The 27,094-nt window shown below is 38.5% G+C and overlaps 2 protein-coding genes and 1 non-coding gene across 4 annotated transcripts in view; all 3 read right to left on the bottom strand.

The window, feature by feature from the left end:
- Positions 1 to 27,094, bottom strand: part of LPCAT2 (lysophosphatidylcholine acyltransferase 2) — a 67,696-nt gene that overhangs the window by 8,223 nt on the left and 32,379 nt on the right. For both annotated transcript variants that reach the window (XM_061387235.1, XM_061387236.1), the window contains one exon: positions 5,307 to 5,405. In XM_061387235.1, coding sequence (XP_061243219.1) covers positions 5,307 to 5,405 — 99 coding nt within the window. The remainder of the gene's footprint in view (positions 1 to 5,306; positions 5,406 to 27,094) is intronic.
- Positions 12,132 to 24,101, bottom strand: CAPNS2 (calpain small subunit 2). The gene has a single exon (XM_061387237.1). It carries the CDS (start codon positions 13,057 to 13,059, stop codon positions 12,319 to 12,321), a length of 741 nt encoding a protein of 246 aa, XP_061243221.1. The 5' UTR covers positions 13,060 to 24,101; the 3' UTR covers positions 12,132 to 12,318.
- Positions 18,589 to 18,695, bottom strand: LOC133231216 (U6 spliceosomal RNA). Its single transcript, XR_009731091.1, has one exon. It is a non-coding gene; the product is annotated as a U6 spliceosomal RNA (small nuclear RNA).

Genomic DNA, 27,094 nt, shown 5'->3' with positions numbered 1-27,094 from the left:
ATATGCAAGGAATATATAGATATTGGTAGGTGATTGCTTGGGGCTCGAGTCAGGAGAGAGAAAGACAACCAAGAATCAGATCAGAGTGTATCATCTAACCCTTCAGGATGATGATGGGAAGGCCTGTGGCGTGATCGACTGTGAACTGAGGAAGCTCTCTAAGGAAGAGGGTGGAGGATGGATTGGAGGCAGAAGGTTGAAAAGACTTCTGTTCTTGTTCAATTGCTAAGCCAGGTCCAACTCTTTGCAACCCCATGGACTGCCTGTCCTTGGACTTCCAGGCTGCCTGTCCTTCAGTATTTCCTGGTGTTTGCTCAAACTAATATCCATTGAGTCTATGAGACAAGAAAAAAAATTAAGAGTCTTGGGTGGAGAAGCATGAAGGGCAGGAAGAGAGAATTTATAAGGAAACAAAGGTGGGACTTGCATTTCAGTTAGAGGTCTGCAGTGATAGAAAATAAGGAGCCAGCGATGGCCGAGGTGTTCCGACTTGAGCAAGGGGTGAAAACATTATGTTACCCAGAGTGGGAGAGCAGGTACCCAATGAGATCAAGGGTTAGACCTGGAGAGATAAATTTGAATCAGAAGTGTCAGTTAGAAGTAAAGTCTAGCACATCAGCACAGGAGAATGATGAGCTGTGAGATATGAATTCAGTTAAGAACTGAAACTCTAAGTGTGTTTGAGCTTCTCTGTGGAAAATGCACAAAGTAAGGCAGAGTCCTGGAAACTAAGAGTAGAGGTGTGTGCAGGAAAGAGGAGCCAGCAAAAACAACAATAACAAAAGCAGTCAGAGAGATGGAGAAGCAGAAAGAAAGAATATGCATCTTGGAAGGTAGGGGAGGATTTTAGGAAAGAGGAAGAAACTCTGACTGTGGTAATGGCCAACACAGTAAAATGCCATTGGAAGCAAGGTAGCAAAGAGGTTTGCTGGATTTGGCAATTAGGAGATCCTGATGACAGATGGTAATGGGAGTCAAGAAATGAATAGATGATCCAACCAGTCCATTCTGAAGATTAGCCCTGGGATTTCTTTGGAAAGAATGATGCTAAAGCTGAAACTTCAGTACTTTGGCCACCTCATGCAAAGAGTTGACTCATTGGAAAGTCTCTGATGCTGGGAGGGATTGGGGTCAGGAGGAGAAAGGGACGACAGAGGATGAGATGGCTGGATGGCATCACCGACTTGATGGACATGAGTCTGAGTGAACTCCGGGAGTTGGTGATGAACAGGGAGACCTGGCGTGCTGCAATTCATGGGGTCGTGAAGAGTCGGACACGACTGAGCGACTGAACTGAACTGAACTGATGGAGGCAAAGGCATGGGTTCTTCTTTTAAGAAATTATGGAGGGCTTCCCTGGTGGTCCAGTAGTTAAGAATCTACCTTGCAATGCCTGGGATACCAGTGGGTAACATAACTCACTTTTACCCATTTGCTCAAGCCAGAACACCTCAGCCACCACTGGCTCCTTTTCCAGCACTACAGACCTCAAACTGATATGCAAGTTCTGTTTTTGCTTCCTTATAAATTCTCATTTCCTGCCCTTCCTGCTTCTCCACCCCAGACTCCTGTTTTTCCTGTTTGATCCCTGGTCTGGGAAGATCCCACATGCCACAACTACTGAAGGCCGCTCACACTAGAGTCTGTGCTCCACAACAAGAGAAGCCACCACAATGAGAAGCCCACACGCTGCAACTAGAGAGTAGCTCCTGTTCTCTGCAACTAGAGAAAAGCCTGCTCAGTGACAAAGACCCAGCACAGCCAAAAATAAATAATTACTTTAAAAAGAAATTATGGATAAAGGGCAGGAGAGAAATGGGGTAACAACCATGCACAAAAGGAGGCTGCCTACAGGAAGGGAGAGACTGATATGTTTATAGGCAGAGGGGAAAGGGTGGGATACACTGAAAGTCAAGTTGCAAATCAGGGATAGTTGATATGTCATATTCAAAATCTTCTCCAGGGTATTCACATTTTTTAAATGATATCAACACAAACTCTTTGCCGGCACTGATCCAACATGTTCAAATCCCTTTACACACTCATTTAACCCTGATGACAGTCTCCCCTAATGAGTCTTATGTAGGGAGGGGTTGTTATTAGTCCTATCTCACAGATGAGAAAGCTGAGGAACACGGAAGCCAGGCAACTTTCCCAAGGTCACAGAGCTTGTCGGTGGTCAAGCTAGCACTCAAAGGCAGGCAGATAATATCTAGAGCTCCTGCTGTTAAGGTATCCACTTCTGACTAAACACATAATCAAAAACAGGCATAGGGTAAGGTGTGATAATCGAGAAATGAACAACAAGCAAATATTGAATAGTGCTTTAATCATCCACTAGGGTGGGAGGAGAAAAACAGAATTTGAAGTTGTGATTTCCTGTCCCTTGATGAGAAGACACAGACTCCTAGTCTATTTCCTACATTGAGCCCCTGAATGGAGGATAAGACAGTTGGAAAGTACAAAGTGCATTAGCATTTGTTTTTACAAATGGTAGCCCCAGGGCTCTTTATGGGCCTCAGACTTCAGACATGAACAGCCAGGTTGTCACACACCCCACTCCCATAAATTCTAAGTTTTCTATAAAAGTCTTCCATTCCTAAACAATTCTCACCAACTCATCAAATCATCTAAATTCCTGCCACATTTGGTTCTTTGACGGCTCTCTCTTCTGTATAAGTTCCCTTCACACATCCATCCTGGGGCTTTTACTTCCTATCACAGTTGTTGTGACAAAGGACATTTTGCCACAACGACCCCATAATACCCCTCCATTTCTCTCAATTCCTCATGTTCCCAATAGTCTCTTTGCTACACAGTTCCCAGATCTCAGGTAAATCCCATCCTCTGGGCTCTGGTAGAAGGTTTAACACCCCAGTTTCCTTGGAGAATGGGGGAGTGCTGTCTCCCCAGTGCACAGAATGCTGCAGGATTCTGTATCCATTCAGCCAGTCTGTGTATTTTGGTTGGAGCATTTAATCCATTTACATTTAAAGTACTTATTGATATATATGTTCCTATTGGTATTTTCTTAATTGTTTTGGTTTTGTTTTTGTAGGTCTTTTCCTTCTCTTGTGTTTCCTTCCTATAGAAGTCCCTATAGCATTTGTTTGTAAAGCTTATTTGGTAGTGCTGAATTCTCTTAACTTTTGCTTGCCTGTAAAGCTTTTGACCTCTCCATCAATTTTTAAATGAGATCCTTGCTGGGTAGAGTAAACTTGGCTCTGAATCAAAACATCCTGTCTTCCCTAGCAAGCCCATGGTTCAAGACCACCAGGACCCTGCCTGGCATCTGAATGATGAACAGAGTTTGGAGTTTGTCTCTCTGACAGCAGTGCCCAAGGGAGACGTAGAGCAGTTCCCGCAGCTGGGACCTCTGGAGCTGCCTGCTTCAGGGTCTTCCCAGGGGCCTGCTTCTTGTCCTCACAACTGATTCCTCAGCCAGTCTACTGCTAATGACTGAAGAATGCTGACTAATATTCTACCTCTAAAGGTCACCATGGTGATGAAATATGATCAAAGATGGGCAGTTAACTGTGAAGCATTACTCAAATAGAAGGATGAGAAGGGATCCTTTATACATAAAATGATACTGCTAAATGAAAAACATAGAAGCCTGCCAAAATCATTTTCAAAAACATCAAACACCCTTGAGAAGGTTAAAAAAATAACCAAAATAAAGCGTGACACTTGCCTTACTGAAAAAAAGAGCTAATTATAGTTTTAAGTTCTCCTTTCCTTTCCCTACCTCTCCACCCCCAAAACCAAGGTCTAGGCTAGAGAAAAATCTCAGGACTTCTTTAAAAACAATAATTACTATGATTAAGGGCCAAATTTTCTATCAGGTCTTTCATTGGTAAGCCCAAAGTGACCACTTGCCCAGCTGAACTTATAATCACACAGACAATCCCAGAACGGGAACAGAAATAACTGGATCGGAATAAGTTAGCTATGTGCATAATTTTAGGTTTTACGATGAATAAGTCTGTAAAAGCCAAAAGTTTTCAACTTGGAAAGTGTTCTGGCCCTTTCCTTGTGACCATCTGCTAAGCATCAGCCTCTTAGGTTCTTTATAGACCCAGCAGTTAATTCTGTTGAAAACAATCTGAAATAAAAAGTCAACTTGGGGGCTCTCTGTCAATGACAAAACACATGGAAATTCCTGAGGCTATCCAGGACGGTCTCTAAGATGTGAGAAAGGACTCTGGGAGGAAGAGTCTTCCTGAATAATAGAAGGGAAGACACTTGTTGAGGACACAGTAGGATATTCTTCTCTGAGAAAATCAGGAAGAAATAAGAGTAGGAAACAGACATGGGAAAGGTCCTCAGGCATATGGTGGATGAAGCAGAGACTCAAGGGGCTGAATGATAAAAGAGTCCACATACACGACTTAAAAGACACATAGTGAAATCAAGCTTTTATTTTACTTGAGAACAGAGCATGTATGATTATCCCATTCAAATACAAATTAGATGAAGCACCTTTCATCTCTAAAGAATTGAAACATACTTTGGGAATGTATTCTTCCCCTCTTTTTGCACATATAAGTGATAAATGAAATCTGAGTTCTCATCATTTAAACCTCCATTAAGTTCTGCTGGGGATGGGGGACATGGATTTTATTCATTGCCCCCTAATCCCCTGTCCTGCTATGACAATATATATGATACAACAGGAAACATACAGGGTGGAAATCCAAGACATCATGGTACAGATGAAAGGTGCTTCATCTAATTTGTATTTGAATGGGATGTTCCTTTCCGAATTCTAATCATACATGCTCTGTTCTCAAGTAAAATCAAAACTTGATCTTACTATGTGTCTTCTGAGTCATGTATGTGGACTCTTATCACTTGATACCACCACAACAAAATAAACTTCATCAGGAAAAGATCGCCAAAAACATCTCTGACACATAGAGTGAGAAAATAAGGATGGATCAAAACTTTCTGCATGGCAAACTAGGATGACAAGAGACAGGTCGTGTTTATTTATAAACCTCACTTTGGGGCTCCCAAATAGGGAGGCTGAAAAGAAATAATCTTTAAGCTAATTTATTAAATCACCTGCTCTTCAATCTCGATGCTGCTAACTGGGCTGCTTCCAAAGACTTTTTTTTTGCTTAAACGATGCTTGTGTTTTCTTTATTCTCAGTAGCAATTGTCTTAATCACATTATTCTCGTGTTCATGTCACAGCAAATCTATAAACACTTGTAATGGATGAACTGATTTTCAAATAATACACTTAGAGTCAACACTTGTTTATGAGACAGATCTAGATGCTTTCAGTGGGGCTGACAGTACCTTAAATGCCACCTGGATGATCTCCTCTGTGTTGGCGGGGTTGCACAAGACAGCCAGGCCAATTACATACTCTCGGAAGTCGATACTGCCATCGTGGTTCTGTGAAAGGATGGGTGAAATCAATTAGCAGGGCCATTGGTTGAATAACTATTAATCACAAGGCGAAATTCAGGCAGGCCATGCAACTCAGCATCATCATGCACTGAGTCTATTTGGAAAAAAGCTTGCACTGAGATAGAACAGCTAGTGAGCAGCCCAATTCAGAGGGAAGAAAAATAGATTTGTGTTCAGTGATAAATATAAACATTTTATCACTGACGGTCATTAAGAGTGATTCTATGGATATCAGCATGGGGTTTTGAGCTCAGCCTTGATGGGAGTCTCTCTGGGAAGCAGGATGGAGGATTCATTCCTAGGTGAGACCAAAGCCTTCATCCCACCATTGATGGTGGGCATGCCAGGATGGCCAACACTCAGTGGGTCACGAAGAGACCCTCTACAGGTAGGAAACAGAAGGGAAAGGAAAAGGGCCAATTGAGGCAATAATCATAGCTACATTCTTTCTTCTTTCCAGGCTTAATTTGCAATAAAGCAGGAGCAAGTAAGCAAACATGAGCAATGGCAAGGGCCCCTTAGTGATATCAGGCCCTGGAAGATCCTGCACTTCTAAGCCTCTGGAAACTAAAACTAATTCATATGATGTTAATATCTATACACTTCATCAGGTATTTCATGATGGCAATACAAAAGGATGGGTTGATAATTCTAACCCATGCTGACTGAATGCAGAGTTTTTCCTGCACATGAACTACTCACCTAGACAGGAACACTGAGGGGATGAAATGTGGAGAAAGGAGAGCTTAAGGAAGACAGGGAGAAAAGAAGACAGAGGCAAGGAAGAGAGGGAGGGAAGACAGAAGGAAGAGATAAAAGAGGCAAAACAAACAACAAGGAAAGGGAAAGAGGAGAAAGGAAAAGTGAGACGGAGAGTGGAAGAGAAAGATGGAGGAGGAGAGAGAGGAGTAGAAGGGAGAAAAAAAAAAAAAACAGAATAACAAGCACAATAATTATAATCCCAGGTGTGAGATCATTTTGGCAGCAAAATCTTCAAGTGATGAGTTTCCAGATAAGCTATGAACTAGTAACAACAAAGTTAGTGTGCTCCTTGATAAGTAAGCAGACTTTTGGTACTGATAAGACCATAATCTTTAACTGTGACTAAGTGTCTACATTTCAACTATTAGGAGTTCCCCTAGGGCAAGGGTTGCCTTCCTTCTGTACAGTGTGTTCTCACTGCCTAGCACACACAGGTAGGTGATAAAAACCATGCTACCTTTTCCTCATCTACCCTTACCTACTACTTTGGGTTCACCTTAACACATTCAGGCAGTGTTCTTCACTAGGGTTTCACAGATGAGCTAGAAAGGGAACGCTTTGAAGCCCCTGAAAGGGTGTGCCTTTTCTATACGTACATTATTTTAGGGAAACATTTTGCAGCTTCTGTGAGTTTTGGTTTTGGCTGTGTCATGGTGGCATGTGGGACCCAGTTCCCTGACCAGGGATTGAACTCATGCCCCCTGCAGTGGAAGCGTGGTGTCTTACCCACTGGACCACCAGGGAAGTCCCCCGTCAGCTTCTCAAAGCAACCAAGTCTGTCACCATGTTACCTTTATTTTGCTGCAGGGTAGGAACGAAAAAAAGTAATTTACCTTCACTAATCAGCCCACTGGATAAGGTAGAAACAGAGGTTTCAAGAGTTCCCTGAAGTAATAGGGTTTCTTCCTGAGATTAAAAACTCAGATCTGACTTCCATTTTTGTCTGATTTATTGTTGTTGTTGTTGTTGTTTAGTTGCTAAGTCATGTCTGACTCTTTTATGACCCCATGAACTGTAGCCTGCCAGGCTCCTCTGCCCATGGGATTTCCCAGGCAAGAATACTGGCGTGGGATCTGCAGTATTTCCTTCTTCAGGGACCTTTCCGACCCAGAGACTGAACCCATGGCTCCTGTATTGGCAGGTGGGTTTTTTACCACTCATACACCTAGGAAGCCCTTTTGTCTGATTATCAGCCTCTAAAAGAGTTATTTTTTTTTCCCTTAATCAACTTCATTGAGGTATCATTTACAGTCAATAACAAGCATCAGTTTTCAGGGTACAGTTTAAGGTTCTTTGAAAAAATGTAGACACCAGGGCAACCACTACCACAACTGACAGCGACACTGTCATCACCCCGAAGTTTCAGAGATGGGAGACTTTTAAGGGACATAAATTTTCCTTGCTGTGACTCTACTTAATTTTCTTATGTACTATGGAGGGCTGTTGTTCATTAGGCCTTAGCGGTTGAACAGCTTATTGAACTGTGGATATATGTCTAATAAGGTAAATTTCTTGTGCAATTGGTTTTTTTTCCACTAAGAAACAAAGAAGTGTTAAATACAAGTTCTGAAGAATAGATATAAGAATGATCCAGGACTATATTCAATATCCTGTGATAAACCATAATAGAGAAAGATAGGAAAAAGAATGTATGTATGTATATATATGTATATATATATATATATGTATAACTGAATCACTTTGCTGTACAGCAGAAATTAACACAACATTTTAAGTCAACTTAATACACTGATTAAATAAATTTTAAGAAAGATAATATCTATGGACACTGAAGATACAGCCATAGGTAGTACGGTTACCACCTATTGAAATACTCCTTTGAATTTATTGTGAGGCATCCAATTTTTATTTATACTACTAAATCCAATGTTATAATACAGGTAAAGCATTATAACTTATTTTTGAATGGAGCACCAGAAATCTAAAGAACTCTTAATATTACTGCTATTAATATTAATTAGTAATATTACTGCTATTCACAAATAAAGGTAATATTCTGGGACCCTGATTTTCATTAACAGTTTTATATGAGTGGCTTTGACCAAAAAAAGAATATTAAAGCAGACTCTTGATAATCAATCACATGAGAAATTATATGTGAGTTTTTATCCTAATAATGTGAAGGAAAAAACATATTATGGAAATTATTCTGAGATATTTTATTACTGGACTAATAAAAAAATACATTTTTTTTATACCATACAAATTCAGAATAACAAAATTTCAAACTGGGGGGTATCTTAGAAATCATCCAGTCAACTTCTTTATTTTTACTAATAAAAAATTAAGACATAAGTTTTACTTGAGGTCACAACACTCATTATTGCTATAACGACAATTAACATTTAGGTAATCTGACTCTCATTCAAATTAAAGCAGGTAAATGATAAAATATATTCAAAAACAGATAATAAAAAAGTGTAAGTAAAATGCAGTCCTTTAATTTTCAAGTTCAAATTAGTCCCATAGTAAAAAAAGAAATGATTCCTCAAATCTGTGGGTTTTTTCCTGTAAAAATCAATTGAACTTCTCAGGAAAAGCACTATTATTCAAATTCAATAAACTCTCAGTTATACAGGAGAGTTCAGGAAGAGGCACTGTTTCCCTCAGTATTCTTATTAAGAGCATATTTCTACCCATCTCCATAATTATATTATCAATTTCTAGGAATTAAATTGTTTTAATCCACTTAGCATTAAAAATAGACATTAAAAAAAAGTAATTCTGAAAGCACTGCAGGATCAATCAGATCAGATCAGTCGCTCAGTCATGTCTGACTCTTTCCTACCCCATGAATCGCAGCACGCCAGGCCTCCCTGTCCATCACCAACTCCCAGAGGTCACTCAAACTCATGTCCATCGAGTCAGTGATGCCATCCAGCCATCTCATCCTCTGTCGTCCCCTTCTCCTCCTGCCCCCAATCCCTCCCAGCATCAGAGTCTTTTCCAATGAGTCACTCTTCGCATGAGGTGGCCAAAGTACTGGAGTTTCAGCTATAGGTATATTTAATATCAGTGCCCTGCAGGTGCTTGAGCAAATATTTTTTAAGGTCCTACTGTAGTTGAGTTGTGTAGTATTACTGGTGAAATTTCTGACTGAAGTTGATACATAAATAAACTTTAAAAAACACATGCACTATTACTCAAAAAATATTTTTAAAGTGAACTTTGAGATGATATACAAATTTTGAATGTTTTTGAACATTTGCTGTGTTTAGGTACAGAACACACAGTTCTTTTTCCTGCTGTTACAGGTTATCGAATTCAGTGGATTGTATCAAGATTAAGTGTATTCCAAAATCATATGGGATACTTCGCAATTTAAAAGTGTAAATGTATAATGTCACATTTAAACAAAATCATTATTATTTTCTACTTACTACATTGATTGCATTGCTCTTAAAAATTTTTAAATGATACAGTTATATAAATCAAAGTCCTTCATCTTAGGCTATCAGTAGCTTTCCATGTAGGAAAGGCAAATTTTTTTAAAAAGTATTAGGTAAACTCTTCCTTTTATATTGAAAATCTGCCTTTAAAACATCAACTTAAAAAAAAAATTGAATGGAAACTAAGAAATCCAATCACTTCTTAAGCTATTGGTTTGACACAATGCCAAAGGTTGGGTTACTTAGAAAAATCCAGACTTTGAACTAAATTTTCTGGGGTCAACTCTAGTGCCTTGGGTAATCTATACAAGTTTTATACAAATTCATAAGAGAATAAAAGAGAAACTTAAGTAATATCAGAATGTTTTGCCCTGGCATGCAGGAAGAGAATCGTAAAAGTAGTAATCCTTTAACGTGAAGAGGAAGAGAATACTCAGTACCACTCTAGTGTGAGTAATTGTCTTAACTTTCATAAAATATTTAGAACGAAGTGAGGGGAGAAAAGTGGGCCTACATTTTCTTTTCCCCAGCCATCACATGGAAAGGTTAAATTATAAACTTAATATTCTTAGACCTTAAAAGGCACCTTGGCAGCTCTCCCCTTTCCTGGCTACATTACTACATCCATGCCTAACATATTAGTGGCTTTATTCTAAAATAGGGATCCTGATATTAATGTGTGGTTTCTGGCAGCAGCCTCACTCTTATATAACCACACCTGGTTTAAGTAGCTCCCCAGACCAAGCTTAAATTACAACTCTCTTGAGGAAAGTGGACATGATCTCTGTGCTTGGCTCAACTCAGAATCACACATATGTGGTATTCAATAAATATTATAAGATGGTGATGATGGTGTACGCAGAGGCCAAATGCCAACCTCTCTCAATTTCAATGGGGATTTCTAACAGGCAGCTGAGTCTGTTAATAGGCCAATTACATCATTTTGAGAGTTACAATTTTCCTCTAAATGAGTCAGAAAGGAAGGATTTATCTTTGAATTTAGGATGATCTTCCAAAGTAGAGTAGGAGAGAGGGAATGAATTAAAAACTAGCGAAACAGGAGGGATAGAAATCAATTATACAGCAGGCAGATGAACGGAGCACTTGCAAATGAGCCCTCTCTAGCTGAGTCCACTGGCCAGGGGATTCCAGATTCTGGTTTACCCTGCTATCAACACCTGAATCAAAACGAAGAAAGCCAGGGACTTCCCTGGTGGTCCAGATGTTAAGGCTCCAGGCTCCCAATGCAGGGTGCTCGGGTTTGATCCCTGCTCAGAGAACTAGACACATGCTGAAGCTTAAGATCCCGCATGCTGCAATGAAGATCCCGTGTGCCACAACTAAGACCCGGCATAGCCAAATAAATATTTGAAAAAAGAAAAAGCCAAACCAACGGGCATCCACAAGGAAGGCCTCTGCTTTTTGGGTGGCAGTTTCTCCATACTCCTATCTTCATTCTTTTGGACACTGGCAACACTGACTCCTGCAGGGCCTCAGTTTTCAGCTGAGGCTGATATGAAAAATACAGTAAAATAGCATAACCTTAAAGCACTGTCAGACAACCTTGCTTGCTCATCAGAATCATTTAAAGTTGGGGAGCTTTAAAAATACTCATCTTTGAGCCCCACCTCTAAAGCTTTTTCTTTAACTCGTGTGGAGTGGGACTCAGCTATCACTATTCCTGAAGAGCTCTCCCAGTGATTCTATGTTGCAGTCAGGGCTGAGAAACACTGCAATAAAGACTCAGCAACATGTATATACACATAATGATTTATATAAGTGTACATTTACGTACACATATGATTTGTGTACATGTTCTTTTTTTTTCTCTTTGTTCACTTTTTTCCCTATCTGCGGTTTTCAAACAAATGAAAGAATATTCCTTGCTAGGAGGCAGGGAAAGACATGACAAGAGCTGGCTAACATCAGCTGGGCATGCCTGATTTTGTGTGTGAAGTACATGTAAGAGGGATCATTTTGATTCATTAAGGCAATCAGTGACATTTCAACTATGAGTATACCCTTTCATTCCTCAACACTCTTGTCCTCCATAAATATATCAAAACAAAACTTTTACATTTTATTTTACTGAAAAAATTAGACTAAAGAATTCTAGATTTTAGATAGCTGCTCCACCATTAAAAAAAAACTACCTTATATAAAACTGCTTAATTTCACATTTCTGAGCCTGTTTCTGTACAGTTAAATATGTTTCCAGGAAAGCATATTTTTAATGTAATGGGAAGGCCAGACATGAATTAAGAGAAAGACAGATTTTGAATTTCCCACCTCCTCACCTTTTTGAAGGAAAAAAATATGTCTCTTGAGAGCTTTCTTGATTTATCCCAGGATTTTTTTCCAAATCTCATTCTTAACAGTAACAACAACAAATTCCCTGCTCTTTGGAATTAATCCACCAAACAAGCAATGTACTCTTAAAATGTACTCCATGAGAGCCTGCCCTGCATGCCTCCCCATCAGATATATAGGTCCACATAAATTCCAAATCTCAAAAAGCCAACATACAAACCACTCAGAATATTTTTCATGAAAAATCTGTTTTAATTAAGCAATAAAGGGCAACGCAAGTTCAGAAATAGGTCCTGTTGTGCAAGAACTCGGCAGAAAATGACAGCTCCAGATGGGGTATCTGCAACCATGCAGAGAGAATGGCTAGGCTTCTAGCAGTCCTATCCTCCAGGGAGGGTCCTGACTTAATGCCCACTTCAGGAATACATGGTCAGCTGCAGCCACTCTTGGATAGAAACCTGAATCAGGCCATCTGCATCTCTATCCAGGGATTGAAAGGCACGGAACATGGCATCCAGGCGAACCAGGCAGCTGATGAAGTTGTTAAAGTCCATACTTCCATCCTCCTCGGCGTATCGGCGGACAATCATTTGATAAAGTTGCTCATTTAGCTGGAAGCCTGCTGCCTGCAGAGCCCCCCGAAGCTGAGAACTTCCCAAAAATCCAGATTGGTCCCTGTCATACTGCTTGTAAACACACTGCCATTTCTTGATGTTGTTCCAGAGATACTTAAATTCTTCAAAGCCCAGCTTCCCAGTCGTGTCACTGTCCATGACAGATACAATGCTCCGGCAGGTGTCAAGACTAAAGCCGTCAGACTTCAGATCCTTGTGCTTAGAAAGGACTTTGTTGAGAATATTCATTAGGTCAGTGGCACCCACCTCCATGTCTGGTCCAGCCAGCTGAGCAAACTGTTGCCGAAAACGCCTAACTTCCTCACTTTCATTGGCTTCCACGTTGGTGAAATGTTGCTGAGTAGGTGGTGGTTCTGGGGTATACTGAGCAGCCGCAGCTTCACTGATAAAGTTCACAATTCCTCCAACTATCCCTCCAATATCCCCTCCTCCTCTTCTCTGATCGCCTCCTCCAAGAAGGCCTCCAAGGGCTTGTCCAAGACCTTGATTTGCTCCTTCCAATATAGCCTTTGCAAGAAACATGCTTTTGGTTTACCTAGCAAGGATAAAAGCTGCTGAAATCTTGGAGGTGGTATGAGAGATGAAATGGAGTCTAAGTAGCTTACATGTGGAAGAACTGGCTTTTCTGTACCTGCCTGCACTGTACCACACCCTGGGGTGTGATGCTTCACCTCCTACTGAAGTTGCCTGAATTCCACTAGGTCCTAGCACCTGCCATTTTTCAGAGGGCCTCAATAAAATATTCCTAAATTACAGTATATCTGACAAATTAGAAGAAATCATATTTTAAGTATAATATATTAAACTACAGATTTTTATATGCTGTTAATTATTCTTAGTTCTCTTTCTCAGCAGATGACATGGATTTTCCTAGCAGAAGAAAGTAAATGACCTAAGGATATCAAGAATTTCTTCTCTAAGGAATATTTATTGCTAGGGCACAACTGAAGAATTTTTGGGCATTAGAAAAATATTTATCTAATTCTCTTCCTTCAGCAGATTTGCAATATCTAATGTTCTTAAGAAAAACTTGGAAGGGAGATTTTTTAAATGCAGGGTCCCTAGATCCCATGCTCTGAGATTTTGATTCTGTGCAGTTTGGTGTCGCATTCATGATCTACATTTCTGGAATCTTTTGGAAGTGTAACATTCACATAGAAAACTGTAAAAATCACAAATGTATAGCTCAAAGAATTTCACAGACTGCAATAGCCCATGTTATAAGACCCAGATCAAAAAGTAGAACACAAGCAGGACCCCTGAAGCTTCTTCATGTCTCTTTCTAGGTACTCTCCTCTTCCAAGGGTAACCATTATTCTGACCTCTAACACCACAGATTCAATTTTGTACTTTAAATAAATGGAATCGTACAGCATATGTTTTTTTTTGGTATCTTGTTTTTAAATTTTAAAAAACTGTGGTAAAATACATATAACATAAAATTTACCATCTTAACAATTTTTAAGTACACAGTTCAGAGGCATTAACTACGTTCACATTGTTGCATAACCATCATCACCATCCAACTCTAGAAATTTTTTTCATCTTGCAAAATAAACTTTGTCCCCATTAAATATTTCCTTCTCCCCCTAGGCCCTGGCAAGCACCATTCTACTTCATGTTTGTATGAATTTGACTGTTTTAGGTATCTCATATAAGTGGAATCATACAGTATCTGTCCTTTTGTGTCTGGCTAATTTCACTTAGCATAATGTCTTCAAGGTTCATCCATGTTGCAGCACGTGTCAGAATTTATTTCCTTTTTAAAGCTAAATAATATTCTATTGTATGGATATAACACTTTGTTTATCCATTCTTCCACTGATGGATGCTTGGGCTGCTTCCACCTTTGGGCTTTTGTGAATAATGCTGCTATGAACATAGGTGTACAAATATTTCTTCAAGTCCTTACTTTCAAATCTTTTGGATATCTACCCAGAAGCAGAATTGCTGGATCAAATGGTAAATCTGTTTTTAATTTTTTGAAGGACCACCATACTATTTTCCACAGTGGCTACACTATTTTACATTCCCACCAACAATGTACAAGGGTTCCAATTTTTCCTCAGACTTTATTTTTTTTATCATAGCCATCCTGATGGATATGAGATGATATCTTACTGTAGCTTTAATTTTCATTTCCCTCATTTTCATATACCTGTTGGTCACTTGTATGCCTTCTTTGGAGAAAATGTCTATTCAAGTCCTTTGCCTATTCTGGATAGGGTTGTTTGCTTTCTTGTTGCTATTTTACAGTTCCTTCTACACTCTGGATATTAACTCCTTATCAGTTATATGATTTGCAAATATCTTCTTCCATTCCATGAGCTGTCTTTCCACTCTGTTGACAGTGTCCTTCAATGCATAGAAGTTTTTAACTTTTATGTAGTTAGTCCAATTTATCTAATTTTTCTTTTATTGCTCATGTTTTTGGTGTCATATCCAAAAAATCAACAAGGAATCCAATGTCACAAAGCTTTTCCTCTATGTTTTTGTCTAAGGCAAAACATAATAGTTTTAGCTCTTATGTTTAGGTCTTTGATCCATTTTGAGTTAATTTTTATATATGACATAGGGTAAGAGTCCACTTCATTCCTTTGCTTGTGGTTATCTCAGCACCATTTGTTGAAAAGATTATTCTTTCCCCATTGAATGGGCTTGGCACCCTTGTTGAAAATCATTTGTATGCACACACATGAGTTTATTTCTGGGCTTTCTATATTATTCCATTGGCTTATATATCTGTATTTATGCCAGTACCACACTATTTGGATTACAATAGCTTTGTAGTAAGTTCTGAAATCAGGAAGTGTAAGACTTTTAACTTTGCTCTTTTGCAAGACTATTTTGGCAATTCAGTCTCCCTTGAGATTCCATATGAATTTTAGTATGGATTTCCCTAATTCCGTTAAAAAATGTTGTTGAGACTTTGATAGGGATTGCACTGGTTCTGTAGACCACTTTGTGTAGTACTGACATCTTAATATTGTCTTCTAATAGATGAACATCAATGTCTTATCACTTATTCATGTCTTCTTTAATTTCTTTCAACAACAGTTTGCAGTTTTCAGTGTATAAGGCTTCCACCTTCTTGGTTATATTTATTCCTAACTATTTTATTCCTTTTAATGCTTTCTTACTTTCCTTTTCAGATTGTTTATTGTTTACAGAAACACAACTTAGTTTTGTGAGTTGATTTGTATTCTGCAACTTTGTTGAATTTGTTTATTAGTTCTAACAGTTATGTGTGTGTGTTGTCTGCAGGGTTTTTTACATCTAAGATCATGTATTTTGTGAGCAGAGATAATTCTACTTCTTCCTTTCCAACTCACATTCCTTTCATTTCTTTTCTTGCCCAACTGTTTTGGCTATGACTTCCAGTACTGTTTTGTATAGATGCAACAAAAATCAGGCACCTTTTCATGCTCCTAATCTCAGAGAAAAAGTTTTTAGGCTCTTACCATTGAGTCTGATGTTGGCTGTGGGCTTTTCATACATGATTTTTATTATGTTGAGGTACTTTACTTTTATTCCTAGTTTGCCAAGTGTTTTTATCTGAAAGAGTACAGAATTTTGTCAAATGTTTTTTCTGTATCAGTTGAGATAACCATGTTTTCCCCCTTCATTCTGTTAATGTAGTTTATTACATTGACTGATTTTTCCATGTTGAACCACTCTTGCATTCAAGGAATAAATCCCACTTAGTCATGATATAAAATCCTCTTAATGTGCTACTGAATTCTGTTTGCTAATATTTTTTTCAGGATTTTTGAATCACTATTCATATGGACATTGGTCTTTAGCTTTCTTTTCATGTACTGTTGACTCTTGAACAAAATGGGTTTAACTATGTGGGTTCATTTCTACTAGGATTTTTTTCAATATGTATGTACTACAATACCACACCATCTGAGGTTGTTTGAAACTGTGGATGCAGAACCATGGATATGTAGGGCTGATTTTAAAGTTATATGCAGATTTTTGACTGCACAAGGGGTTGGTTCCCCTAACCCCTGCATTGTTCAAGGGTCAACAGTAGTATCTTTTTCTGACCTTGGTATCAGGATAATGTTGGCCTCACAGAATGAGTTAGGAAGTATTCCTTCCTCCTCAATTTTTGGAAAGAGTTTGAGGAGGACTGATACTTAATTCTTCTTTAAACATTTGGTGGAATTCACAAGTGAAGCCATCTGGTCCTGGGATTTTCTTTGTTGGGAGGTTTCTTAAAAATTACTCATTCAATCTTCTTACTAGTTATAGGTCTGTTCAGATTTTTTTATTTCTTTGTGATTCAGTCTTGGTAGGTTGTATATTTCTAGGAATTTGTTCACTGTATCTAAGTTACCCAATTTGTTGGCATAGAGCTGCTCATAGTACTCTTTCCTAATACCTTTGTTTCTGTGAGGTTGGTAGTATTGTCCTCTCTTTTCTGATTTTGTGTGTCTGGCTTTTTTGCTCGATATTACATTTGTGAGATTTGATTTTATGTTTTTAATATGTATCTTGAAAAGTCAGTCTATGACAGGTAGTCTCAGACAATATCTTGAGAAACCTCAGCCTTGATACTAGGTAGAGTCAGAGTACAAGTCCTCCAGAAGTCTCTGGAAATTCTATTGGTAAACTCAGGGAAAAGTAGCCAGGATGTAACTAAATCATTATATCTCTCAGCATTTTGGACCTTAATTTCAATCTCCAAAATGATAATAATAGTATCTCCCTGTCTACTTTATAATGATTCAATTTCATTTATCATGCTTCAGGACTTAGACTCAATATTTAAGAGAGATAAATGAATGCATCAGGGTCACTGTGCTTATGGGTAAGAAGACCTATAGAAACCTAGGTGTTGTAATTATAATCTGAAGTCTATTTCACATCTATACCATTAATACTAAACTATTACATTTTTATATAATATTTGCATATAATATTCTTTGGTATCTAGGTCTCATATAATTCCTCTGAAAGACACAAACATTCAAGATAAGGAAAGAAAAACTCAAGAGATGTTAAGCTACTTTGAAAAGGTCATACAGCTAATATATTATCTAAACAGTGGATTATCAAACCACTATGAGTCCCCAAAGAGGGTAGCAATAAGTTCTGTTGAGGCAAAGGATAGGAGAACATTTATCTATAGAAAAGATAATGTGTAGGCCTAACTATAGGCTAAGTCAGAGTTCTCCAAACAGACAAAGGATATACATGAAGGGGTGGTATTGTGAAAAGACAGAGGAACTAAAGGATGTGTGGAATTCAATAGATGGTGAATAGTTCAACAATGATGAGAGTTTATTGCTGGAAATGATAGGAGATAAAGGCTCAGTAGGATAGAATGAAATTGGAGAGGACTTTGAATAGCCATTTGACAGAGTCTATCTCACAGGCTACTGTGGAAACTCCTAAGCTTCAAGTATGAAGTCAAATAGTACTCCATTATATGAATATATCACATTTTTGGTTACTCATTCACCTGTTAGTGGATATTTAGGTTTTCAGTTGCTGCTGCTGCTGCTAAGTCGCTTCAGTCGTGTCCGACTCTGTGCGACCCCATAGACAGCAGCCCACCAGGCTCCCCCGTCCCTGGGATTCTCCAGGCAAGAACACTGGAGTAGGGTGCCATTTCCTTCTCCAATGTATGAAAGTGAAAAGTGAAAGTGAAGTTACTCAGTTAGGTTTTCTACTTTGGAACTACTATGCATAGTGTTGCTAATAGCAATCATGTGTCACTGTTAACTTTTTTTTTTTTCCCCAGGAAAACCTTTTATTTATTTATTTATTTTGGCTGTTTGACCTAATAGTTTTCTTTCTTTCTTTCTTTCATTTTATTTTATTTTTTAACTTTAAAATATTGTATTGGTTTTGCCATATATCAACATGAATCTGCCACAGGTATATACCTGTTCCCCATCCTGAACCCTCCTCCGTCCTCCCTCCCCGTACCATCCCTCTGGGTCGTCCCAGTGCACCAGCCCCAAGCATCCAGTATCGTGCATCAAACCTGGACTGGTGACTTGTTTCATATATGATATTATACATGTTTCAATGCTAAAAAATATGGAACGCTTCACGAATTTGTGTGTCATCCTTGCGCAGGGGCCATGCTAATCTTCTCTGTATCATTCCAATTTTAGTATATGTGCTGCCGAAGCGAGCACCACTGTTAACTTTTTAAGTTCAATAACTTAATAACTTTTTAAGTGCAAATAGGAGATTAAATGAAAAATTACTTCATAAACTGTATAATTCTTGAATTAAATAATGATTATTCTATGTATGACTGGGGAGAGAACAGTAGCTGGGAGACCCTGCTCTACGTAGGACATGGGGGCAAGGTCTCCTGCCACACCTAGTGTTTTGTATAAAATTCTCTGCCAACTAGTTTTATGGCACTAGGACTCCAATAACTGGTCTCAGGGGCACCATGAAATGGTCTCTATAAATACCAAAGGCGAAATGTCTTCCTTTACCACATTGAGGAAACACCACAAAAGGACTTCTTCCCTTTAGGGGATTACAAGGGGCCATCTGGCCTCAGACAGATTTAAATCCATTCATATAAGCTTCTCTCTGAGGAAATTACATGGGCTTTGTTTTTATAATATTGCAAAATTAACTTGACAGCATCCATTGCCATATAAAATGTGCCTCCTTACGCCCATCTAAGTGTTTTTTGCTGAAGTTTAAATCCAATTCTTCTCATTTATTTTCTGTGAAGATAGAGAGCATTTGGCTAACAGTTTCTCATAAGCCATCATGGAATAAAAGACTGTTATTAGATTAACAAGCCTTTTCTTCTCTGGACTATTTAATCCCCTATGGCTATTTATTAGACCATTAATAGGAACTTTGGTTGCTGTCTGGGAAAACTCTACTGCCCAGATCTGGAGAGAAAGAGTAGGGGAAGAGGCCACATTCAATGGAAAATTTAACCTCAGTTTGAGGAGGGAAGAGTTACTGAACTTATTGAACTTAAAAAGTCAATAGTGATACTCAGATGCTATTAGCAACACTATTCATGATAGTTCCAAAGTAGCAACAACCTAAATATCCATTAACAGGTGAATGAATAAACAAAATATGATATATTTATATAATAGAGAACTACTTGGCAATAAAAAGGGATGAAATTACTGATACATGCAACAACACAGATGGACCTCAAAAACTGCCAGACACGAGACTATATATCATAGGATTCCATTCATTGAAATGTCCAGAAGAGGCAAATCTATACAGACAGAAAATCTCTAGTCTTGATTCTAGACCAAGTCTAGAATAACACACGGGGACTTACAACTCTACAGTGGTTGCCTAGGGACGGGAGATAAGTAGGTAACAGGAATGAACAGTTAAGGACACAAGGAATAATAATAGAAAAACTCTAAAACTGATTTATGGTAAACAATAAAAAAATCATAGAACTGTATGCTTAAAATAGCTGAACGTAAAATATGCCTCAAGAAAGTTATTTTTTAAAAAGTCCAGAGACAGTCTGTAGTAAAAAGAATACTGAACTAGGACTTCTGCTCCCAGTCCTGTAACTAACTAGCTGTGTAGTCTTGAGCATGCAACTTCCTCTCTTGAGCTGGAAGCTTTGTGCAAAATGAGGAAGATGGGCAATTTCACACTAATCATCCTTTCAGGTCTAGAATTCTGAGTCTAGGTCTTCATGTGCTATGAAGTAGCAGCTTCATTCTTGCATTCTGTTTCCTTCTCGTGCCTGAGTATTTTTATGCAATATATGAATTTAATCTCATCTTTTTCTTGGGTCTGATTCTATAACTTTTAAAGACATCCTTACTTACTCTTATTTTTGCTTTGACATACTGTCTTGTTTTCAAAAGTATTTCGACAAACTATCAAGTATGTTGCTCCTCCAGACAGGATTCCAAGGTGGGGGGACTGCAGTGGGTAAAACACAGAAGGACACGTGGCTCCCACTTTCAGTGAAGCCTCTCTGTCAAGTGGGGCTTTCACCTCACTGCAACATGATCTGAACCAGACCTTCCTAATTTATTGATGAGAATGTCATGTTGCATGAAATCAAAAGCCTTTCTAGAGTCCATATAGATAATATATATTTCTTCTTTATCATCTTGGACTGTCACTCTGTCATAGGAGGAAATTAAATTGGTCTGACACAATTTGCTCTTTACAAAGCCCTATTCTTTACATCCTTACACTCTTTGAGGAGGCCAGCAACTGCTCACTCGCTCCAATAAAAAAGTTAAGCTTTAATCAATGCCCTCTCCTTCCTGTTTCCTCTAAGTGTCTCCTCGGTAGATTCACACTGCGAAGCCAAAAAGAAAGCATATAATTCTCATGCTTGAAAGAATATTTCTAAATAAAACAGATAACTGTATAGCACAGGGAACTCTACTGGGTGCTCTGTGGTGACTTAAGTGGGAAGGAAATCCTTAAAAGAGGGGATATATGAACACTGATTCACTTTGCTGTGCAGCAGAAACTAACACAACATTGTAAAGCAACTGTGTGTGTGTGTGTATGTTCAGTTGTATTCAACTCTTTATGACCCCATGGACTGTAGCCTTCCAGGTTCCTCTGTCCATGGGATTTTCTAGGCAAGATTACTGGAGTGGGTTGCCATTTCCTCCCCTCCAAGCAACAATAATCCAATAAAAATTCTTAGTACATAAAAAAAAAAAAAAAGGATATTTAGAACATTCAGGGAGGGAAAATATCGGGTTAGTCAAATGTTACAGAAAACTCAAATGAATGTTTTGGCCCACCCAATATTATGATGGACTACACGGGGAGACTGAGTTAACCTGAGAACTGAAGAGGGAAATGGTTGGTCATATAGGACCGTCCAACTTTCAGGATGGCTTGTACAACTGGATAGAAATGTTCATCTAGTCCACTCAGAAAGTTATATCCTTCTTCTGTTAATTATATCATATGAGCTTTAGAGTATATTTCATATAACAAATTCTATTAAATGAGATTAGAATCAAGATGAGTTCTTTTCACATGAGTTATGAAATATTAAAGTACATATCAAACCTGAACTGGAAGTTTAAAGGGTAGAAGAAAGGGGAGCTAGGGGAGGGGTAAATTAGGAGTTTGGGATTAACAGATACCTATTACTGTGTGCAAAACAGATAAACAACAAAGTACTACTATATAGCACAGAGAACTATATTTAGTATCTTATAATAACTTATAATGGAAAAGAATCTGAAAAAGAATATGTAAATATAGCTGAATCACTTTGCTGTACACCAGAAACTAACACAACATTATAAGTCAACTAATACTTCAATTAAAAATTAAAGGAGAGAAGACTTCACTCTTTGTTGCAACTATTCATGTCTGGCATTGTGTAAGAAAGCAGACATGGGCAGTACGTAAATAAATGAGCATGGTTGTGCCCCAATAAAGTTTTATTTATAAAACAAGCATCAGACTGGATCTCATCCATCAAGTGTAGTTTACTGTTACTTTCTATATTTTCTAAACAGATGAAAATAAAATATGCTGGTAAATTTTAAGGACTGGATTGAAGGACTGCAGTCAGGGTTCATGGTGACCACTGTTCCACATCTGATTTAAAAGAGGTCACTCTGAATCTTTATTCTCGCCATATCTGTCTACTTCTTATTGACATCCTCCCCATTTCTAATTAGTGGTATATCATTCATCTACAAAGATGACAGGAACTAATCACTCAGCTATAGTCTGCCACAAGTTCAGTCTTTTTACCAAAACCATTATGCACACGAGAGACCACAGGCTAAGAAAATTTAGATATTTCCATTTTGTAAAAAAATGTGAAAAGTATCATGATTTTTCCCATTTCTGCCTTCTAGCCAGTACTTAATTCTTCTGGTTTTACTATGTACTTTGTTTAAATATTAGACAGGAAAGATGTGTGTGTACTTTAGCACTTTGACAATCCAGCACTTTTGACTATTACAAATTTTCTGGAGATCTTTTAGGACTGTTTCTCATTGTGTGGAATGAATGTGTTTCTTTATCCCAAGTTCTTCCTGTATGCCCTGTTCTTGACATTAGTTCAAGTGTTAAATCATGAGCCAACAATAATAAGCATCCTTGCTTGCCATTCCCTGTAGGGTGCTGGGGAGAGAAGGTAGGGTGCTGTATTATACAGATTTCCATGCTGAGAGTTAGGAAAGGGTACTTAAGAGGCTTAAGTGAATGGAAATAAACAGAAAAAATCTTCTAAGTGGGGTGGATTAACAATTTTATTCAGTTGTGCAAGTTGTGCTCAAAGTTTAGGACCAAATGTCCCACAGAGTCAAAACCATTTACTATCTAGCTCTTTGCTGAAAAAGTCTGCTAACTGTTGAAATACAGGTTTGCCAGCAGTGAACACGAGAGATGTGGGTTCAATCCCCAGGTTGGGAAGATCCCCTGGAGTAGAAAATGACAACCTGCTCCAGAATTCTTGCCTGGAAAAATTCCAAGGACAGTGGAGCCTAGAGGGCTACAGTCCACGCGGTTGCAAAGAATTGGACATGACTGAGCACACATATACATATGCATGGTGATATGTGCCAGGTGGAGCATTACACTGAATGTATCATGAGATGTAGCCTAGACGAGATGTGACTTGTCCCTAGTAAGAGGTGGATAACATGGTATATTGTCAAACTAGCAACAAAGAGACAACATGCGTTCTAAAACATTTGAGAACTTTGTCTCATGGGTATATAAAATACTGCTGGCAGGGCAGCACAGGTTCAGCTCAAGGATACAGCACTGAAGAATGAATGAAATAAAGTGATGCTGTGTGGACACTATTATAACTGTAAAAATGACTGTGTTATAATCATTTCTGACTTAGCCAGTATTGTTTCTCAGTCCCATTAAGTGCATTTAAATCCCTTTGAGAGTGCTGGCAAAAAAATCTAGTCTTGAAAACTGAATTATGAATATAAAAAATATTGAGAAGCCACTATTTTAAACTATTGTCTCAGCTCTCAACTCTAACTCATCTGAACTCTGTGACTAATCCAAATCACCCTCTGATCTAGAGAGTTCAGTGTACATTCAGGAAAATAAAGAGGGTGAATGAAACCTAACGAGCAAAAGGGTATTTTTCCTTTTTTGTCAAAGAGATGAGACTTCTCCTAAGGAAATGATCCCAAACTACTGAACCATGCCATGCTTTGGATCATGAAGGCCATATTTCTGTTGAACCTTTAAATTATCTGCCATCACATATCTGACAGTCTAAAAGAATGTGTGAGACTATCAGAAGAAACTGAATAGACAGAATTTTTTTTTTTCAGGAACCAGACTGAAATGAAAACCATTAAGAAGTTTTTTGCAGACTAGCCAGGAATGTATGTGGGAAAAAAAGAGTAAGGGAATGTGGAGAGATACTTAGGTCTCTCTGCTTCCCCCAAATACCAACCACAACTGCACAAGACTTGGGGAGAGACTGAGAGAAGTAAAGAAAAAAAGGGGGAAAGGAGGATAAATTGGGAAAGGCACATGGGAGGAGCCCTCTGCCCTGCAAGAATTTATAGCTACTGAAAGAACAAGAGGAACACCCCACCCTCTCTCTTTCCCACCCTTCTTCCTCCCCCACCCCTCATAAACACTGAGTTTAGGAAGATAAGCTACTCAGACAGAAACAAACTATGACATTACTGAACTTCTTTGTCTTTCCTGTGGAACACACACATACACACACACATTCCCCAGCTAAATCTCTCAGAGAGCCTGGGATATGCACAGGGTGTGGCAATGACTGCATAGTTCAGCTTCTCAAAACAAAGCAAATCTTCACAGGCTCAGACATGCAGGTATATGAAAAACAAAAAAGGAAAGAGAAAGAAGAGACAGAGAGAAAAGAAAGGAAAGAAGGAAAGGAAGAAGGAAAGAAAGGTCAAATGCATTCTTTGTTAATTCTCCAGATTATCTTCCCTACCTTCCAGGGTGCCGGAGATCAAAAGTGTTTTAAAGACCAACTCATGGTCTATATCTAAAGCCAAGTCTACACACTACACAAAGAAATGAAGAAAACTCACAGAAATAATTGGTATATGATGAAGGAATGCATGCAAAATTGTGATTGATCACATTGGCCACAAAAGCTCACCAGTCTCCAAACTGCTTGGAGTCAATTGTATTCTCTAGATCAGAGTGAGTCACGCTGGCTTACTAGGGTTTATTATAATCCTTGGTTTACACTCCCTTCCCTACTCCCAAATCTTCCCGTACATCCAGTGCTATAGAAACAATGAGGCCACTGGCAGGTATCATTAGTCACCAAAGACAGAACTGGTGTCAATACAATCCTCTCACTGCTGTTATGACACTTCAACACCTGAAAGGTGGGGCAACCTCTATAGAGATTATTTTTAATCTTGATTAAAAATCTTGACAAGCATAACGTCTGCTGTGCTCTGAACTTCCTTGGTCCCTGTTTCATGTCACTTTCCATTTCCGCACTTTCTGTCCTTATTTGTACGTCCCTGCCATATTCCTTCCTGTCACCAAGTTCATATTTCTAAAAACTTTAAGATTGCTTTTATTGTTCCCAGAGCCATACCAAAAGATGCTATATAAATCTCATAGAAACACAAGTAATGGTACAAATGAAAAGAGCCTTTCTTTTCCCAATTTGCACAGTTACATCTAGTAATTTCTCTCTCCTTTCCCTTAAATCTTCATTACACTTTTTAGCAGCACCATTGCAGTGATACATGACCTGTTCTTGGACAAGGAAAGATTATTTGTATGCTGCAGTAAGCCCGGAAGGGAGGTTTGCACAATTCATACAGAAGACGGTTGCTTATCTGCCTCATGTTAAAGAATAGTTCATCTAAGAGATCACAGAGTAAGTTATTAGGAACATTAATGAGCTCTGGGTAAGAAGAAAAAAAAGCAAGCTCTGTCCTGGTTTCTGTCATCAAGCTATAATTTCTTTGCAAAGTATCTTTTCCCAGTGGTAGATAGAGAACTGGGACTTCTGGTGCCAGCCAGGATGGAATGATCCCAGGGCAGCCTATCTCTCCTTCTCACTACAATCACAGACTCTCATTGAAATTCAAAAATCACTACTTCTGGGATTTCCCTGGCAGTCCAGTGATTAAGACTGCAGGGGCATTAAGACTGCCCCCAATGCAGGGGGCATGGGTTCAATCCCTGGTCGGGGAATCTAAAGATCCCACATGCCTTGTAGCCAAAATAATAATAATAATGTAAAAAAAAATTTTTTTAAAGACTTCCCTTTCCCCTACAGAAGGCGGGGCGGCGGGGGGCGGGGCGGGGGGGGGGCGGGCGGTGGAAGCAAGCACTATCTCTTGCAAGCAGGAGGTAGTTGAAAAACAACTAGTTAAGCAGTGCAATCATGGAGGCCTGAAGGCAAAAGATGAAATTATTAAATTGTTGAAAGGGAAGAACTCTATACAGAATTCTATATATGTACAACCAAAATATCCTTCAGGAATGAATGCAAAATAAAAAGATCACAACCCCAAGTATTTAACCAATCCTAAGTGTTTGCCCAAGTGAAAGGAAAATCTACATTCACCCAAAAACCTATATGTGAACACTTTGAACAGTTATATTCATAATAGCCCCAAGCTGGAAACCAAATGTTCCTCAATTGGGGAATGGATACACCAAGTGTAGTACACAATAGAAATACCACTCAGCAATAAAAGGAGACAAATTACTGATACAGGCAACAATATGGCTGGATCTCAGATGCATTATGCTGAATGAGAGAAGCCAGACCCAAAAGGATATACAAATGATTCTATTTGTATGGCATCTGGAAAAGGTAAATCTAAAGGGATGGAGTGACTGCCAGCAGTTAAAAGTGAGGGAAGGGCCTGACTACAAAAGCATACCTACAGGGAATTTTTCCCCCAATTATTGTGTATCTTGAATGTGGTGGTAGTTACACGCTTCTACGCATTTGTTAGAATTCACAAAACTATAATCATAAAGTGAGTTTTACTGTAAGTTTTACGTATTAAAAGAACAAATTGAAAGAAAGAGAACTTGAAGTCTTGATGCATTTTTCCTAAGGAAACTTTTGACAATTCAGTTATCTAACTCCGTGTACATACATATTCATAAGCAGAAAACTGAATCCGCACTATAAGGACAAACAGTCAAGCTTTAATTAAAAACTTTGTTATAAATAAACTAAAATCTATTTGGTCTTCAGATGTTTTGGGGAAAGTCCAGAAACCTTCAGAATAGAACAGTGCCACCAATGTCATCAATGCATGATTTTGACATAAATTTTAAAATTCTTGCTAATTATATAAACCTTTCCAATTCTATACACAAATATGGTTATATGGTGACAATATTTATTTCTGACCTGGAGTTTAAAAGAAACAGAAACCACAGTTGTTTGGGGGGTGGGATAGGAAGGAGGCTCAAGAAGGAGGGGATATATGAATACATATAGCTGATTCACCACAAACTAACACAACATTTGTAAAGCAACTATATTTCAATAATAAAATAAAAATAAAAAATAGACACTCATAATTGTTGCCATACACATATTCACAATTATTATTCATTACTATTATTATTA

Source organism: Bos javanicus, chromosome 18 (assembly GCF_032452875.1).
Source record: "Bos javanicus breed banteng chromosome 18, ARS-OSU_banteng_1.0, whole genome shotgun sequence".
NCBI lineage: Eukaryota > Metazoa > Chordata > Mammalia > Artiodactyla > Bovidae > Bos > Bos javanicus.
The sequence above is the reverse complement of the archived record's forward strand: the minus strand, read 5'-3'. Positions and strand labels throughout refer to the sequence as shown.